This window comes from Drosophila pseudoobscura, chromosome 3 (genome assembly GCF_009870125.1).
Source record: "Drosophila pseudoobscura strain MV-25-SWS-2005 chromosome 3, UCI_Dpse_MV25, whole genome shotgun sequence".
NCBI lineage: Eukaryota > Metazoa > Arthropoda > Insecta > Diptera > Drosophilidae > Drosophila > Drosophila pseudoobscura.
The window spans coordinates 22,290,195-22,305,857 of NC_046680.1; the positions used below are offsets into that span (position 1 = coordinate 22,290,195).

The following is a 15,663-nucleotide window of genomic DNA, read 5'->3' on the forward strand; positions in this document are numbered from 1 at the left end:
AATAATTAGTTATAACAAATTGAATTCAGTAAGACCAATCTCGCATTCAACAGGAGAAGTTTCATTTTTCAGATAGGGGCGAAAGTTTATAGCTCATCAGAGAGGGGAAAGTAGTGGACCTGTAAATTCTGTATATTCACCTTTGAGTTGGCCGATTTTGTATAATCATCAAATGTGAGTAGCAAAGATTGGGACACATCTGGAAGAACAAACAAACAAAAAAAATACGTTCAGTATAGAATCCTACAATATGTTGTCTATTCTATTGCGATGATAAATTTCAGTAAGACCAATCTCGCATTCAACAGGAGAAGTTTCATTTTTCAGATAGGGGCGAAAGTTTATAGCTCATCAGAGAGGGGAAAGTAGTGGACTTGTAAAATTCTGTATATTCACCTTAAAGATGGGCTTATCTTGTGTAGTCATTCAGAGTGAGTAGCAAATATTGGGAGACATCTGGAAGAATAATACAAGAAATATTTTTATTATAGAATCCTGTAATATTTTGTCTATTCTATAGCGATGGTAAATTTCAGTAAGACCAATCTCGCATTCAACAGGAGAAGTTTCATTTTTCAGATAGGGGCGAAAGTTTAATGCTCATCATAGGAAATACATTGCGTAGAATACAACAGATTATTTCTCTCACCTTATCTTGTGGGCGACAGAATCCAGATCCATTAACGACTTTCCAGCGACTGCAAGAGATATAAAGAAACGTTAGTTAGTTTTGTTTATTTGCTAATAGAAGTTCAAATTGATGGAAATATTTTTTTCAGTAAGACCAATCTCGCATTCAACAGGAGAAGTTTCATTTTTCAGATAGGGGCGAAAGTTTAATGCTCATCACAAGAATAATTACCAGATAAGCAGTCCAGAGGCACTAACGACACTCACCTTATAATTTAGCTGATATTTAGTTTTACGTCGGGCCAATGGTTTCTCCAAGCTAAAAATAGTTGCAAAATTATATCCATCGGGAATATATTAGTGTCGGATATGGAACTCTCAAAATTGCTTATTTGCTTATTCATTCAGTAAGACCAATCTCGCATTCAACAGGAGAAGTTTCATTTTTCAGATAGGGGCGAAAGTTTAATGCTCATCATAAGGCAGCAGCAAAAGCAGAATTTGACAGAACTTTTAATCAATTTCAAATTGAACTTACCTTTAGTTGGGTTTTATGTCTGGCTGTTCACTGAAAAGCTAAACAGAACTGAACTACTGGGAATATAATACAGACAATATTTAGATTCAGCTGTTATATGAACAATAAAATATATAAAATTTATTGCATTGCGAATGTCACCTAAATGCATCTGAAATTTGTTTGCATTTCTAAACATAAAAACACTTGTTTTTAGACTCCTCTTTAAGCTTAACCACTAAGAAAATGTGTTGAAAATAATAATTAGATCTCTACAAAAAATCGTAGAGCTCTCTTAGAAAACCTAATCCTATAGGAACATACATATCCTATTCCTGAGCTTCTTCTCTTTCCCTATCCTTATCCTTCTTCTTCTTCTTTTTCTTCTCCTTCTCTACTGGCTCCACATCAGCCGTTGCCTCCTCCTCCGCCGCGGGGGCCTCTTCTTCGCCCTTGTGCTTCTTCTTCTTCTTCTTTTTGTCAGTTTTGGCAGAAGAATCTTCAGCTCCCGCTCCCTGTGCCGCCTCCTCGGTACTGGAGGTGCTCAGTTTGCGCTGAAAAGTATGTATTTGATAAGTGAAAAAAGTATAACATAGAAGGTTGTATAATGTATAATCCCCACCTTGGACGGTTCGTCCGAGCCATTGGAGTGGGTTTCTTTGACGGGTGTCTGTGGGGCCACTGCCGCCGCTGGCTTCTTGGCATTGTAGTCGACAAAGCCGGTGAGCCATTCTTTAGGCGTGTTCTCATTGGGCCTGCCAAACTTGTCCAATTTTCCGGCAGCGATGAGTGCCTTCTTAGCGGAAGCCTTGGGACCCAATCCCCACTTACGCGGATATATGTCGCGCTCCATTATCACACGCTTTATCTTTGCCACAACGCCATGATCACACGACGACATTGTGGCCGTGGTCATCAGAGCAATGGCCAGGCAAATGGCCTCCCCCTTGGTTGTGCATATGACAATCTCCTGATCTATCTCAATGCCATCCTCATAGCGCAGGACTCCAGGCAACATGATTTTGGCGCCATAGCACACAGCATTCACCTAAGAGAAGAGCAGCATCAGCATACAGATTTGCAAGTTGTGTCGAAGATGATTACGAATTCGGTCGGGCTTGGAAGTGTAGTCTGAAATTTCTTTGTCGAGTGCGCAGGAAAGAGCGCTGCCCAACATACACACATCAGCACCTTTACTGTTCCCAATCAAAGTCACAGACGCTTATGGGGTATATGGGCGTCTGCCGGCTTAATATCATGGGGTCATGGGGAATCGAAAGTGTAGAAACACTGTTGAACACTTACCGAACTGTCCTTCATTATGATGCGCTTGTGGTTGACCAGCAGACCCTCCAACGGTTTTATCACACGACGCAGCATCGACTCGTCCTTGTGGTTCTCGTACAGCCACATGGCATCGAGGACGTCATGCATGGTTACCATGCCGTCGCCCTCCGATTGAATGCCCGAACGCACACGACGCAGTTCCAACATTTGACCACCGACGCCCAGGACTAGACCCAGATGGACGCACATGGTACGGATGTAGGAGCCGGCCTCGCAACTAACCCAAAAAACACCTAAACGTGAGTAGGGGGCAGATATTGTGGTGTTGGGGCATTGGGAGGGGAGAGAAGATACAGAGATGTTTTAACTAATAACTGTGCATTTGCATGTATGGGCAAATACTGAGATTTTACTGTACTAGCCGAAGCATCCTGCACGTCCCTGCCATACAGATTCATTCAAGCAGCGACGCACAAGCTTCGAATCGAATAAAATTGAATACAAATAAAACGAAAACTTACCCATATTGCGACTCTCATCGTAGTCCAACAGCTTGCTGTCGTACACTGTACGCACTCGGAGCTGTCGCTTGACGGCCGAGATAAGCGGGGGACGCTGGAAGAGAGCACCGCGCAGCTTCTCCAAGCCCTGACGCACTTTGGCCACCGATTCAACAGCACCATGGAGCTTAAAAATAGCCACATACTCCTTACCGGCACTCTGTTGAGACTTCACTAGACGCGTGGCGCGGTCGATGCAGACAATCAAGCAACCTGCCGAGCAGAGCACAACACACGTGCGTTGGTATTTGGAGGTTATGTTGAGGCGGCACATGCGTATCGCTTACCTGTAACCTTCGGATCCAAGGTTCCCGAATGTCCAGTCTTCTCTACCTTGAGAATCTTCTTAATCCAGGCCACCACCTCGTGGGAGCTGGGATTGGACGGCTTATCCAGGTTGATGAAGCCCGTCTTCATGTACTCTTTGATGTCGCGGTTGAGGGGCGAGGACCCATGTGCCAGGGGCGTATAGTGATTGGATCGAATATTTAGCTTGTCGAAGTTCTTCAAAAGCAACGGCCATTGCGATGTGTCCAGCTCGGCTATCTTCGACGAGGGTTTTATTTGAAAATTACCCTGCTTTTGCAGCGTGCCAATATCATCGGCATCCACTGGCTCCTCCTTGACCTTCTTCTTTCGCTTCTCTTTGCGTACATCTGCAACGATTCGCACCGATGCTTCTTGTAATCCTAGCACCAGGTTTAGTCATCACTTTGCTACTCACCACCATCAGCCATTTTATTTATAAAAATTTTAAAACGCTTGTGCACGCGGTGCCTGGTCGAAGAAAATGGACGATCCAAAAAACACGTGTTGCCGATGAGTGTGGCCGTGACCTTCCAACATATACCGCGATATACGGTCTCATTTTCGAAATATACCGTACATATACTGACAAAGTCAAGTTGTGTTATACATATTCCTCGTTTTTCATATTCCGTCGAATATTTCTAGCTATATAGAACATTTAGCCATGCCCACATAATTTTAACCGATTAATGAGTCAATTTTCTATATAGTTGGTTAGTTTTTAGTCCTTGCTTTTATTTTATTATTACTAAAACAAGGTTTGAACAAAATAGTTCAACAAAAAAACAGTCGCAATGTTGCTGGTATTTAATGACATGTTGCGTGTAGGCCTTTGTACACCCTATTTCGCTAACTTTATATAAAGATGAAACGTGATTTATAAAGACATTTTCTCAAATTGATATTCTTTAGACATATTCAAGTACATTATTAGTATCTTGTATATATTTATGTCGATCCTGGTACCTACTGAGCCTTGGAAGACAAACGTATTCACAATTCTATAACATCCATTTCCCCCAGGGTATGTTAGCAACATGTTTGTGAATGGAATGAGACTCATTGTTGCAAAAGCGAAACTGCGGCGAATCGGGTATTGCCTATATTTCAAGCTATAGATGCCCACTTAGCTTTATCCCATAGATAAATGCATTTTCTACAAGATTGCTTCTTTTAATTACCTTAATGTATTTTATTTTGACTAAAATACGGTTTTCAAGGAAATGTTGCCGCAACAGTGTGTATGGAATGTGCAACATTGTGTATGGAACGAGACTCATTGTTGCTAAAGCGAACTGCGGCGAACCGCGGCGAATTCAAATTCGACCACCAATTCCTCATATTCTTTGTTCCGTTGAATAATACTATCTATATAGAACATTTAGCCATGCCCACTCAATTTTGTACGATTGATGAATCAATTCTATACATGATTGGCCTATTTGAAATACTTGCATTTATTGGATTTCTATAAAACATTGAAAATGAAATTAATAGATGACAAAAATACCATTTAGCACTAAAAAACACCACATGGGAGCGCGGCGAAACCCAGTTTCAACAGTATGACCCTCAGAACAGCACCGAAATATACGGTCTCATTTTCAAAATATACCGAGTGTTGCGCGCCAAATCTAACTTTTTTGAATGTGAGCGACAAGGATTTAAATGTTGTCAACCGGGCCTTATCTATGCCCACATAATTTGATAGGATTAATAAATCAATTTTCTACTTAACTGGCCAGTTTTTAGTCCTTTCTTTTATTGTATTTTAACTGAACAAGGTTTAAACAAAATAGTTCAACAAAAAAACAGTCGCAATGTTGCTGGTATTTAAATACATGTTGCGTGTAGGCCTTTGTATACCCTATTTTGTTAATTTTCTATGAAGATGAAACGGGATTTATAAAGACCTTTTCTCAAATTGATATTCTTTAGACATATTCAAGTACATTATTAGTATCTTGTATATATTTATGTCGATCCTGGTACCTACGGAGTCTTGGATGACAAACATTTTCACAATTCTATAACATCCATTACCCCCAGGGTATGTTAGCAACATGTTTGTGTATGGAATGAGACTCATTGTTGCAAAAGCGAAACTGCGGCGAATCGGGTATTGCCTATATTTCAAGCTATAGATGCCCACTTAGCTTTATCTTATAGATAAATGCATTTTCTACAAGATTGCTTCTTTTAATTACCTTAATGTATTTTATTTTGACTATAATACGGGTTTCAAGGAAATGTTGCCGCAACAGTGTGTATGGAATGTGCAACATTGTGTATGGAACGAGACTCATTGTTGCTAAAGCGAACTGCGGCGAACTGCGGCGAATTCAAATTCGACGACCAATTCCTCATATTCTTTGTTCCGTTGAATAATACTATTTATATGGATCATTTAGCCATGCCCACTCAATTTGGTACGATTGATGAATCAATTCTATACATGATTGGCCTATTCGAAATACTTGCATTTATTGGATTTTTATATAAAATTGAAAATTAAATTAATAGATTGATGAAATTTACAAAAATACCATGGGAGCGCGGCGAAAACCAGTATTTCTACAGTATGACCCTCAGAACAGCACCAAAATATACGGTCTCATTTGAAAAATATACCGAGTGGTGCGCGCCAAATCGAAATTTTTTTAATGTGAGCGACAAGGATTTAAATGTTGTCAACCGGGCCTTTATCTATGCCCACTCAATTTTATACGTTTGATGAATCAATTCTATACATGATTGGCCGATTCCAAATACTTGCATTTATTGGATTTCTATATAACATTGAAAATTAAATTAATAATTGACAAAAAAACCATTTAGCACTAAAATACACCACATGGGAGCGCGGCAAAAACCAGTTTTTACAGTATGACCCTCAGAACAGCACCGAAATATACGGTCTCATTTTCAAAATATACCGAGTGGTGCGCGCCAAATCTAACTTTTTTGAATGTGAGCAACAAGGACTTAAATGTTGTCAACCGGGCCTTTATCTACGGCCACATAATTTGATAGGATTAATAAATCAATTTTCTACTTAACTGGCCAGTTTTTAGTCCTTTCTTTTATTGTATTTTAACTGAACAAGGTTTAAGCAAAATAGTTCAACAAAAAAACAGTTGCAATGTCGCTGGAATTTGAAGACATAACGCTTGTATAGGCCTTTGTACACCCTTTTTCCTCAATTCTATAACATCCATTTCCCCCAGGGTATGTTAGCAGCATGTTTGTGTATGGAATGGGACTCATTGTTGCTAAAGCGAACTTCGGCGAATTCAAATTCGATTCAAAAACCGACCAATTCCTCATATTCTTTGTTCCGTTGAATAATACTATCTATATGGAACATTTAGCCATGCCCACTCAATTTTGTACGATTGATGAATCAATTCTATTCATGATTGGCCTATTCGAAATACTTGCTTTTGTTGGATTTCTATATAACATTGAAAATTAAATTAATAGATTGACAAAATTGACAAAAATACCATGGGAGCGCGGCGAAAACCAGTATTTCTACAGTATGACCCTCAGAACAGCAGCGAAATATACCGCCTCATTTTAAAATATACCGTAAATATACTGACGAAGTCAAGTTGTGTTATACATATTCATCGTTTTTTATCTTCCGTCGAATATTCCCAGCTATATAGATAATTAAGTTATGCCCACATAATTTTATCCAGTTGATGAATAAATTTTCTATTTAACTGGCCTATTTTTAATATTTGCTTTTATTGGATTTCTGTATACCGTTTAAAATGAAATTGACCATTATATACCGATATACAGTCGGTTAAATTTTCACCTAAAAAGATACCGAAAAGTATTAAAAATACCAGAAGCATATCGATATAAATATTCAAAAATGTAAGAAAGGGATGCAATTGTCACAGAGCCACCTGGCGTACATCATTGGCGATACTATCGCAAAGGTGCGACTCTGTGGTTGAAGGCGTTGGTTGGTCATCGGGGTTCATCGCGCTACCAAGAAATGAAACGAATGAACATTGTTCATAAAAGGGATGCAATTGTCACAGAGCCACCTGGCGTACATCATTGGCGATACTATCGCATAGGTGCGACTCTGCGGTTGAAGGCGTTGGTTGGTCATCGGGGTTCATCGCGCTACCAAGAAATGAAACGAATGAACATTGTTCATCGTCATTTTGCATGAGAAAAAAATCGTCGAGTTCAATTCGAATTTTTATAATTGTATTACCTTTAATACGAAATTATAAGGGATAGACGCATAAGAATCAACCAGTTTGTGCCATTTTTTAAGCAAATTAAGTGTCGAATTCGTACTGAGTGTTGTAAAAATCATCATAAATTGTAAGTGAGAAAAGTTGAAAGAGCAGTGAAAAAATTCCACAGAGGCACACACACGCACACAGAAGCAGCTAGCGCAAAGGCAGAGACACACACAGACAACAGCAATGCGAGTGGATGATGAGATGTTTTTGGAATAAAAGCAAAAGCAGCGGGCACGGGACGAGGAGTTTCTTTCATTGGATTGGAGAAGGGAACGGGGCTGACGGGCACGGGCGGGCCCAAGCCCTATGACGCGACCACTTTGGACAAAACGCGAAAGTAATATGCATCAGGAGTATGGAATTCGATTAAAGCCAAACAATTATGAACTGAATCAAAATTTTCAACGCGGACATTGGTCGAAAAGAAAAGAACCCCCACTTTTGACTATTAGATCGTTGTTCCGTTCAGTCAAGAGCATGACTAAGTGTGTGTGTGAGAGAGACAGGGCGAAAGAGAGCGAGCGAACGTGTGTGTACTGTTGCGGTGTGTTGGAGTGCTGCTGGTGTGAGTGCCGTGTCGTCTGTGCGCCTCTGTGTGTGTCTTTTTCATTTTGATAATTTTGAACAGCTCGCGCAGTTTTCGCGAATAAATCAAATCAAACAGAACTCGGATTTCGACGAACAGAAGAACGTGCTGCCTAGTATTGCATCCACACTCTCTTCCTTTTGCCATTGCAGAACTTCCAATGACGACGATTCGCAAGAAATTGGTAATTGTCGGCGACGGTGCCTGCGGTAAAACTTGCCTTCTGATTGTCTTTAGCAAAGATCAATTCCCCGAGGTGTATGTACCCACTGTGTTTGAGAACTATGTGGCCGATATCGAAGTTGATGGTAAACAGGTAAGTTTTCTACAAGCCATGCTATACCACACCCTGCCCCCCTTCCCTTTGGCAGTGCCAATCATCTGATCTCGTTTTACGTGAGATTTGTGCATTCAGCAAATTCAAGTGCGCGTATCCTCCTTATTCTCCATTGTACTCACACATCTGTGCTTCTGCATCTGTGTGTATGTGTGCATTGTGTATTTTCTTTATTATTCGTATTTCTCCACCACCCACAACTCCCGCCCCACTTCCCAAATACGTTTCCTTTTGCGGGTCTTTAAAAAAAAACCGCCGTGAGTCAATACTGAGCGACGACCGACGGAACAGGCACACAGACACTCCCGCACACAGGTATACTCACGAGTGTTGGGGATATACTTTTATTTTGGCGATCACAGTCAACGAAAATATAAGTTTCTTCCGGCTCTGCTGATAACTGAGATATACTTTTGCGAATGTTTGATTATTTCTCAAAACTGTGAAATATTCTGAGATGGTTGCTAGGATTCTGAAATACAGTTTAGTTTTGACTCAAATATATTTCCCCACTAAGCCAATCATTCACACATAGCCAGACTAAGAGAGAATCACACACGCAAACAAAGAGCAGTTGGCAGCACCAACACACACAATAAACAATCATGCAGCTCCCTTCCTTCCGTTTCTTGTTGCTCGTTTTCTTTATTTTGTATTTGACTTATACAAGTCCGTTTGCGCACATACAGTTTTGTGCGTTGCGCCGACCCGATAGCCCCCTCCTCTGTTGCCTACCGCAGCCTACCATACCCTAGCCTCTCTTTATCTCGTTCTCTTGCTGAGCACATTCTCCCTACCTGTGTGTTATGGAGCCAGCGCTCCCGCTCTCTCTCGCTCACTCGCATTTGTAATGAATCTTTTTGCGATTTTTTCTGGGGAGCCATTAAGTCATGATTTTGAGTTTTCGCTGTATTCCATTTCTAATATTTTCATTCGGTATTCGGAATAAAAACGGAGAGTGTTTGTGCTGCGCAGTATATGTACATATGTATAGCTGGTTTCTGGGGTGTTGGAAGCATGGAAGACTTGTGTTTGGGTAACGTTTACATACCCATTCCGCACACACATTCGCACATATGTACATATGCTGACGCTCGCGTCATTCTACTTTGATGTGATTAATACGTTCGGTATTTCCGCCGCCAAGTTCCTTAGCCCTGCTCTCCCTCGCTCAGTCGCTATCTCCAACTTGAAGTTGTTTCCTCTGCTCTTCCATATTCTCCCCATACGTCCCTCTGTCTGTAAAACCGTCTGATGAGCACCCATCTACACCGACATATGTATCTATTTATCTGCGATCGTCCTCTGTATCACCTAGTAATGACATTGTTGCCATTATTTCAGGTGGAGCTGGCCTTATGGGATACGGCCGGGCAGGAGGACTACGACAGACTACGACCGCTGAGTTATCCGGACACAGATGTAATACTGATGTGTTTCTCAGTGGATTCCCCCGATTCACTAGAAAATATTCCTGAAAAGTGGACCCCAGAGGTGAGGGATTGACGTAGCCTTAAACCGTGACCAACAACTAATCTTTGAAATGCCATTCTCGCAGGTCAAACACTTTTGTCCAAATGTTCCAATCATTTTGGTAGGAAATAAGAAAGATTTGCGAAATGATCCCAACACAATTCGGGTAAGTCTCTCTCATTCCTTTAGAGGGTTATCTAATTAAATTTGTTTACCTCCTGAAGGATCTCGCAAAAATGAAGCAGGAGCCTGTTAAGCCGCAAGAGGGACGCGCCATGGCCGAGAAGATAAATGCCTTTGCCTATTTGGAATGCTCGGCCAAGTCCAAGGAGGGTGTCCGGGAGGTGTTTGAGACGGCAACCAGGGCTGCGTTGCAGGTTAAAAAGAGGAAGAAGACCAGATGCCTTTTGCTCTAAAAGAGCAACTAACAAATGAAAATCTTTAACCATAATACAACAAAAACAGCAACAACAACACACATAAACACCACACCCTCTCTCACCACACCCACACACACAACACACACCTTTTAAAAAAAGAGAAAAAACGACAGCAACAAACAACAACAACAAAAACAACATCGGCTGGAGGATGGATCATCAGGAGAACGCCAGAAACTAACGCAGCAAATCGTAGTGAACCCGGGGCAGAGTGTGTCCCATGCGGATTTGATTTTATATACAGTTTAGTGTAGTTATAAACCGAAGTAAAACCACAGTAATAACGATGGCATTATTAATTGTATATCCCAAGGGCAGCAGACCGACCAATCCAGTCGAGCGGCTACAATCCAGAAATATATATCGATATATGTATACATATTCAAGTTGCATCCGTTTCTGTTCACCCCCTATCCTGCGCTGTTCTTTGATGCTTTTTGTGACCTTGTTGCCTTGAGTGCAGACCCGCCTGCTTGTGCGAGGGTGTGGCAAGTTGAATCAGTTGGAAATGTCCAGTCAGACGCGATAATATGATCTATTATGTTCCCTTTTCACAAAAACTACTTTATCAAGTGACACAGAAACCGCCAATAAACGATGAAAGCGTAACTACACTACAAGCAAACACACACAGAAAAGATACAAGATACTTTCAACACAAACGATTAATGTTTATTATTTGACTAAAACGTAAGCCACAAATGAGATGCATTCAGTTTTCGGGAGTGGGTTGAGTCCCAGGAATATGGAATCAGAGCGAAAAGTTTTTAATATTTGTATTTTGCATTAAAACAAATTGAAAAAAATATAAACAAAAAAAACGATGCAACAAGCTACCAAACTAAATGTATGAGGAGGATTTTATAATTTTATAAAATGCCAGTACCACATATATATATATATATATATATTAATATATATACATACATCTAAATATACAGTGCATATATGTGTGTATGTCTCTTTTTGTATTTTGTACCGTCAATCGTGTAATTTCTCACACAGAAAATGTTTAAACAAAAGAACACTCAAGGGAAAAGTGCCGTTTTCTACAGCAACAACAGAAAAAAGCAACCGCAAAGGAATAAATCTGAATATTTTCTATATAAGTGTAACTACGCTACTATTTTCTACAGTTACTATTACACAATTTACTAAATTTATAAATAAAGAAAACAAAAATAAATACAAAGAAACAAAAAAAAACTAAGATCGAAAACCAGAGTCGAAAGTAAATTTGTAAATTTGTGCATTCAAAGTTTTGCTTCCTATACAATAAAAAAAACACATTTACCAGATTACCAAAATTAGATTTATATAAATTCCATATATGAACATTTAAAACGAAATGAAAACTAAAACCAAACAAGCATATTATTTATACATTTTTTTCAAATTGACCAGAGATTACGAAAATCGAATCCGACGTTTGGTGTCTTTTGTTGTTAATTTAAAGAGCAAAAATATGAAAAAAAATTATGTGAAACGTGTCAGAGGAAAGAGAAAATGAGGATTATTTAAATAATAAAGAATTTTTCGAGAGTCTATTGTGCATTTTGCATAATATTCCTTACAACAAATTAGAAAAATAATGAAAATCATCAAAAAAAATTTGAAGAAAACAAAATGGAAATGAATAATTAAAGGTAAAAATATTTTACTAATATACATACATATATTACATATATAAAAAATAAATAAAAAATGAAAAACGATACAAAAATCAAACATATTTTGAGTTTTATTGAAGATCGCTCAGGTGGTACGTATAGACGGCCTCCAGCTAAACTTGCAATTATGGATTAAATGAGAATGTTCGAGTTGTCCAAAACTCTTTTGGTTGGGAATGTAGATTTCGTGAAATTCTAGTGAAAGTCGTACTTTTAACGGGGGGTTCCAAAAATCTTTATTTCTTTTTGTTCATATTTTGTTTTTCAATTGTGCATTAGTATTCCATTTTTGTTTACATTTTAAATGTATATAACATTATGAATAAAAATGGGGTTCTGGTTTCTCATTTGTTTGGGCACCTGGAACATGTCGGCCGTTTTCGAAACGACCAGAGCTACGACAGAACATACACACTCGTGTGTAGGTATAGTTTCTAGGATGTTGAGGGAAAGCGTTCAAGGCTGGCTTTTTCTTTAGATTAACCCGCATTCCATGACGCGCTTATCGCTTGTGAAGTTGGCTATTGTTGTGTTTTGTTTTTTTTTTTTTTTTGTTGGCGGGTTTACACAAATTAGTCATCGAATCGTTTCATGAGGGGATTTGTAATAACAATATATATGTAGTTATGGAGTAGTTCCAACGTTCAACTGCTTAAGTGGGTTTCATAACAAATGTTGGAGTAATTAAAGCCGTTTAAAACTGTTGTTTGTGTAGTGTAGTGTTTTCTGTAGTAGTGATGATAGTTAATAATATTAACATGTATGAGAGGAACTCATGGTGAACGCTTAGAGAACGTGATGTGTTGCGTGGTGGAGTTGTTTTGTGTGTAAAAAGTAATTAACAAATGTGTTAAACTAATAATAAATAAACTTAGAAGTAAACACGTGTCCTTAACAATAAACATATAAGCAATAAACATTTCTCAAACTTAAACAACAAATGCAATCGGCTGTCTTGGGCTTAAATTACATACATACATTATCTCTCTGTATATTTAGGTGTATATCATATATGTATATATATATATATATATATATATATATATCATTATCAATTTGGATTGGATTTGGATTTGAACAAAGCTCCAGGTCAAACACACATTCTGAAATGTTCCCGCGTTTTACATTCTTATATCGTAGATCGATCGATTTATATATATATATATATATATATCTGTATATATGAATTAGTATACATTAAATTCAACATTTATTCGATTAGTTAAATGTGTGCTTGTGTGTGTCGCGTGTCCTGCTGGGGTAATACATGCATTACATAAGTTCAAAAATCCACCATCAATACTTTCTCTGCCAATATCCATTCACTTCCCTGACAGTAACGCTTGGCATTCACACTCACTTGTGTTGTGCTTTGTGTGTCCTTTGCTAGGATTCAGATCTCTCAGGTGTGTCACGATTTGTTATAAGATTATTGATTTTGGTTTCGCGTTGCTCTGCTTCGGCCGATCTCAGCCTCAGATTGAAGCTCATTGCTTCAGCTTGAATTTAAATGCATGTCTACTTTTTGCTGCTTTTGCCAATTGCCAGCCAATCTGTCACGCCTGCTTCTATTCTACCTCACCTCGCCTTAGGAATCAACGTTATTTGTTTTATTTTGACTACATAAAACATATGTACGTGCATTGTTAATATGTATCATTTTGGATCGGTGCTTAAACATATTGATATATTCTATCGTCTACCTCCGCTCGCTGCGCCTATCTTTGCTTGTCTGGCCAACAACAAATACGTTAAATAGTTTGTAACAAATAATAAATAAACGACTGACCGACCGACCCTCTTCTTCTCCACGGTGGCCATAACAATAATTATGTAGTTTCTTCTATCTCTCGATTGGTAAATTCTTGTGGTTTTGCCTCTGCCTTTGGAAACTTCGATCAATTACAAATAATCGTAGATATATATAGGATCTGCGGATTGGTTGTGCTATATACAATCCGTGTATATAGCGACACATAGAAAGAAAATGTTACTCGCATTGGTTAATATTGCACTGATTTAAAGAAATTGTTAACGCGCGCGCACTCTTTTGGCTCCACCTCCAGCTAAAGCTCCTACCCAGCTTTATCCCCCAGTCTAGTTCAAGTTGCGTCGACGACGGAATACCAAGGCGAATATGGAGCGTATGCGCCACCAGCGGCTGCGGTGGCGCGTGTGGATTTTCTCCGAGCTGCTGTCGGTGCCCTTCTGCTGCTCCTTGCGACGGATCTCTCGGACGAGCGTGTAGAACGCCTCGTCGATGTAGTGGCGTAGTGCCGCGGACGTCTCAAAGAACGGACAGCCAAACTGATTCGCCAGATTTTTGCCCTCCTCGGTGGTGACGCGACGCTGAGATTCCAGATCCACCTTGTTGGCAATCAGCACCAGCGGTATCTCTTCGGACAAACGCACCCGGGTAATCAGTTTTCGGTACTCCGATGCCTCCTGGAAGCTGTGGCGGTCGGTGACTGAGTAGCAGATGATGAAACCTTCCCCACAGCGCATGTATTGGTCCCGCATGGCCGTGAACTCGACCTGGCCGGCAGTATCGAGTATATCGAGCAGGGCGGCCTCGTTGTCGATGACCGCCTGTTGCTGGTACGAGTCCTCTGCGGCAACGAGTCGGCAGCATTTAAGGATTAGTCAAACGAGTTCAAATCTATCGGGATGCTGCAGCACACTCACCAATGGTCGGGTCGTGGTAGTCCAAGAAGCTGTGGCTCACGAACTGCAGGGTAACAGCTGATGTTCGAGTGCGCAGGGTTCAGCCGAACGCCCGAACGAAAGCGCCGAGGCAGACGGATTGGGGGTGGTCGGGGCGATGGTGCGTGTGGCGTGTGGAGGGTGGGCAGTGATGGGGGACGGACAAAACAAAGCGTAAAAGAAATTGAGATAATTTATTGATTTTTCGCAACCACAATCAAAATGCGCAGTGATAACTTTGCAGAGCCTGGTAGCCAACTTACCCGACTTTCCGACACCGCCATCCCCAAGGATGACTATCTTGTACACCCGGAGGCCACCTCGCATGTTCTGGGGCGGTGCTGGGGCTTGTTTTACGCTGCCATTGTCCATGCGATCGTTGGCTGCTATGTGCATGGAGTCCGTGTCGCCCCCACTGGTGCAGGACTTTAGTTTGCTCGACCTTTTCAAAGCTGAACAGCCAATGGACATGTCGCCGGCCATTACTTTTACTCCCTACCCCTGGGGGCCCTTGATCTTATACGTTTTTCAACAACGCGACCCGCCACAACCCAGTTAGAACTCACTAAAACCAATTTCTGTATTTATTTTCTTGTTTTTTTTTTGGGGCTCGGGTTCAGTGTGATTTATCCATAAAATATACCGTCAGTCCTAAGAAATATACCGAAATATACCCAAATTGCCGATGAAAAATTCGAGCTAACCCATTCAACCCCCCTCTGTTTAAACCGGTGAGCAACTGCGGTTAGTTGTGTATGCAGTCACATATCTTTATTTGTTGAACACAGTGGAATAATAATGATATTTATGGGCAAATCAATGAATATTACACTTGCTTGGTGTTTGCTACTGGGGTTTCTTAAGCCGGTAGCCTGGC

The 15,663-nt window shown here is 40.2% G+C and overlaps 3 protein-coding genes and 6 non-coding genes across 9 annotated transcripts; 1 reads left to right on the forward strand and 8 right to left on the reverse strand.

The window, feature by feature from the left end:
• Positions 1-16: 16 nt before the first annotated feature.
• On the reverse strand, positions 17-103 carry LOC6899073 (small nucleolar RNA Me28S-Gm1083). The gene has a single exon (XR_053519.2). It is a non-coding gene; the product is annotated as a small nucleolar RNA Me28S-Gm1083 (small nucleolar RNA).
• A 168-nt stretch (positions 104-271) lies between these two features.
• On the reverse strand, positions 272-361 carry LOC6899074 (small nucleolar RNA Me28S-Gm1083). The gene has a single exon (XR_053520.2). It is a non-coding gene; the product is annotated as a small nucleolar RNA Me28S-Gm1083 (small nucleolar RNA).
• Positions 362-523: 162 nt separating this feature from the next.
• Positions 524-615, reverse strand: LOC6899075 (small nucleolar RNA Me28S-Gm1083). The gene has a single exon (XR_053521.2). It is a non-coding gene; the product is annotated as a small nucleolar RNA Me28S-Gm1083 (small nucleolar RNA).
• A 151-nt stretch (positions 616-766) lies between these two features.
• On the reverse strand, positions 767-857 carry LOC6899076 (small nucleolar RNA Me28S-Gm1083). The gene has a single exon (XR_053522.2). It is a non-coding gene; the product is annotated as a small nucleolar RNA Me28S-Gm1083 (small nucleolar RNA).
• A 169-nt stretch (positions 858-1,026) lies between these two features.
• On the reverse strand, positions 1,027-1,115 carry LOC6899077 (small nucleolar RNA Me28S-Gm1083). The gene has a single exon (XR_053523.2). It is a non-coding gene; the product is annotated as a small nucleolar RNA Me28S-Gm1083 (small nucleolar RNA).
• A 132-nt stretch (positions 1,116-1,247) lies between these two features.
• Positions 1,248-4,838, reverse strand: Nop60B (dyskerin pseudouridine synthase 1 Nop60B). The gene is made up of 7 exons (XM_033377664.1): positions 4,834-4,838; positions 3,719-3,936; positions 3,282-3,650; positions 2,956-3,207; positions 2,453-2,727; positions 1,770-2,195; positions 1,248-1,701 (listed from the first exon to the last, which is right to left on the reverse strand). Exons 1-7 carry the CDS (start codon positions 4,836-4,838, stop codon positions 1,477-1,479), a joined length of 1,770 nt encoding a protein of 589 aa, XP_033233555.1. The 3' UTR covers positions 1,248-1,476.
• LOC6899079 (small nucleolar RNA snoR639/H1) lies at positions 2,273-2,411 on the reverse strand. Its single transcript, XR_053524.2, has one exon. It is a non-coding gene; the product is annotated as a small nucleolar RNA snoR639/H1 (small nucleolar RNA).
• A 2,625-nt stretch (positions 4,839-7,463) lies between the features above and the next one.
• Positions 7,464-11,714, forward strand: Rho1 (ras-like GTP-binding protein Rho1). Its single transcript, XM_015185262.2, has 5 exons — positions 7,464-7,656; positions 8,316-8,479; positions 9,845-9,994; positions 10,059-10,139; positions 10,198-11,714. Exons 2-5 carry the CDS (start codon positions 8,324-8,326, stop codon positions 10,387-10,389), a joined length of 579 nt encoding a protein of 192 aa, XP_015040748.1. The 5' UTR covers positions 7,464-7,656; positions 8,316-8,323; the 3' UTR covers positions 10,390-11,714.
• Positions 11,715-12,615: 901 nt separating this feature from the next.
• On the reverse strand, positions 12,616-15,434 carry Ric (Ras-related protein interacting with calmodulin). The gene is made up of 3 exons (XM_001361966.4): positions 15,050-15,434; positions 14,769-14,825; positions 12,616-14,692 (listed from the first exon to the last, which is right to left on the reverse strand). Exons 1-3 carry the CDS (start codon positions 15,267-15,269, stop codon positions 14,181-14,183), a joined length of 789 nt encoding a protein of 262 aa, XP_001362003.1. The 5' UTR covers positions 15,270-15,434; the 3' UTR covers positions 12,616-14,180.
• Positions 15,435-15,663: the final 229 nt, after the last annotated feature.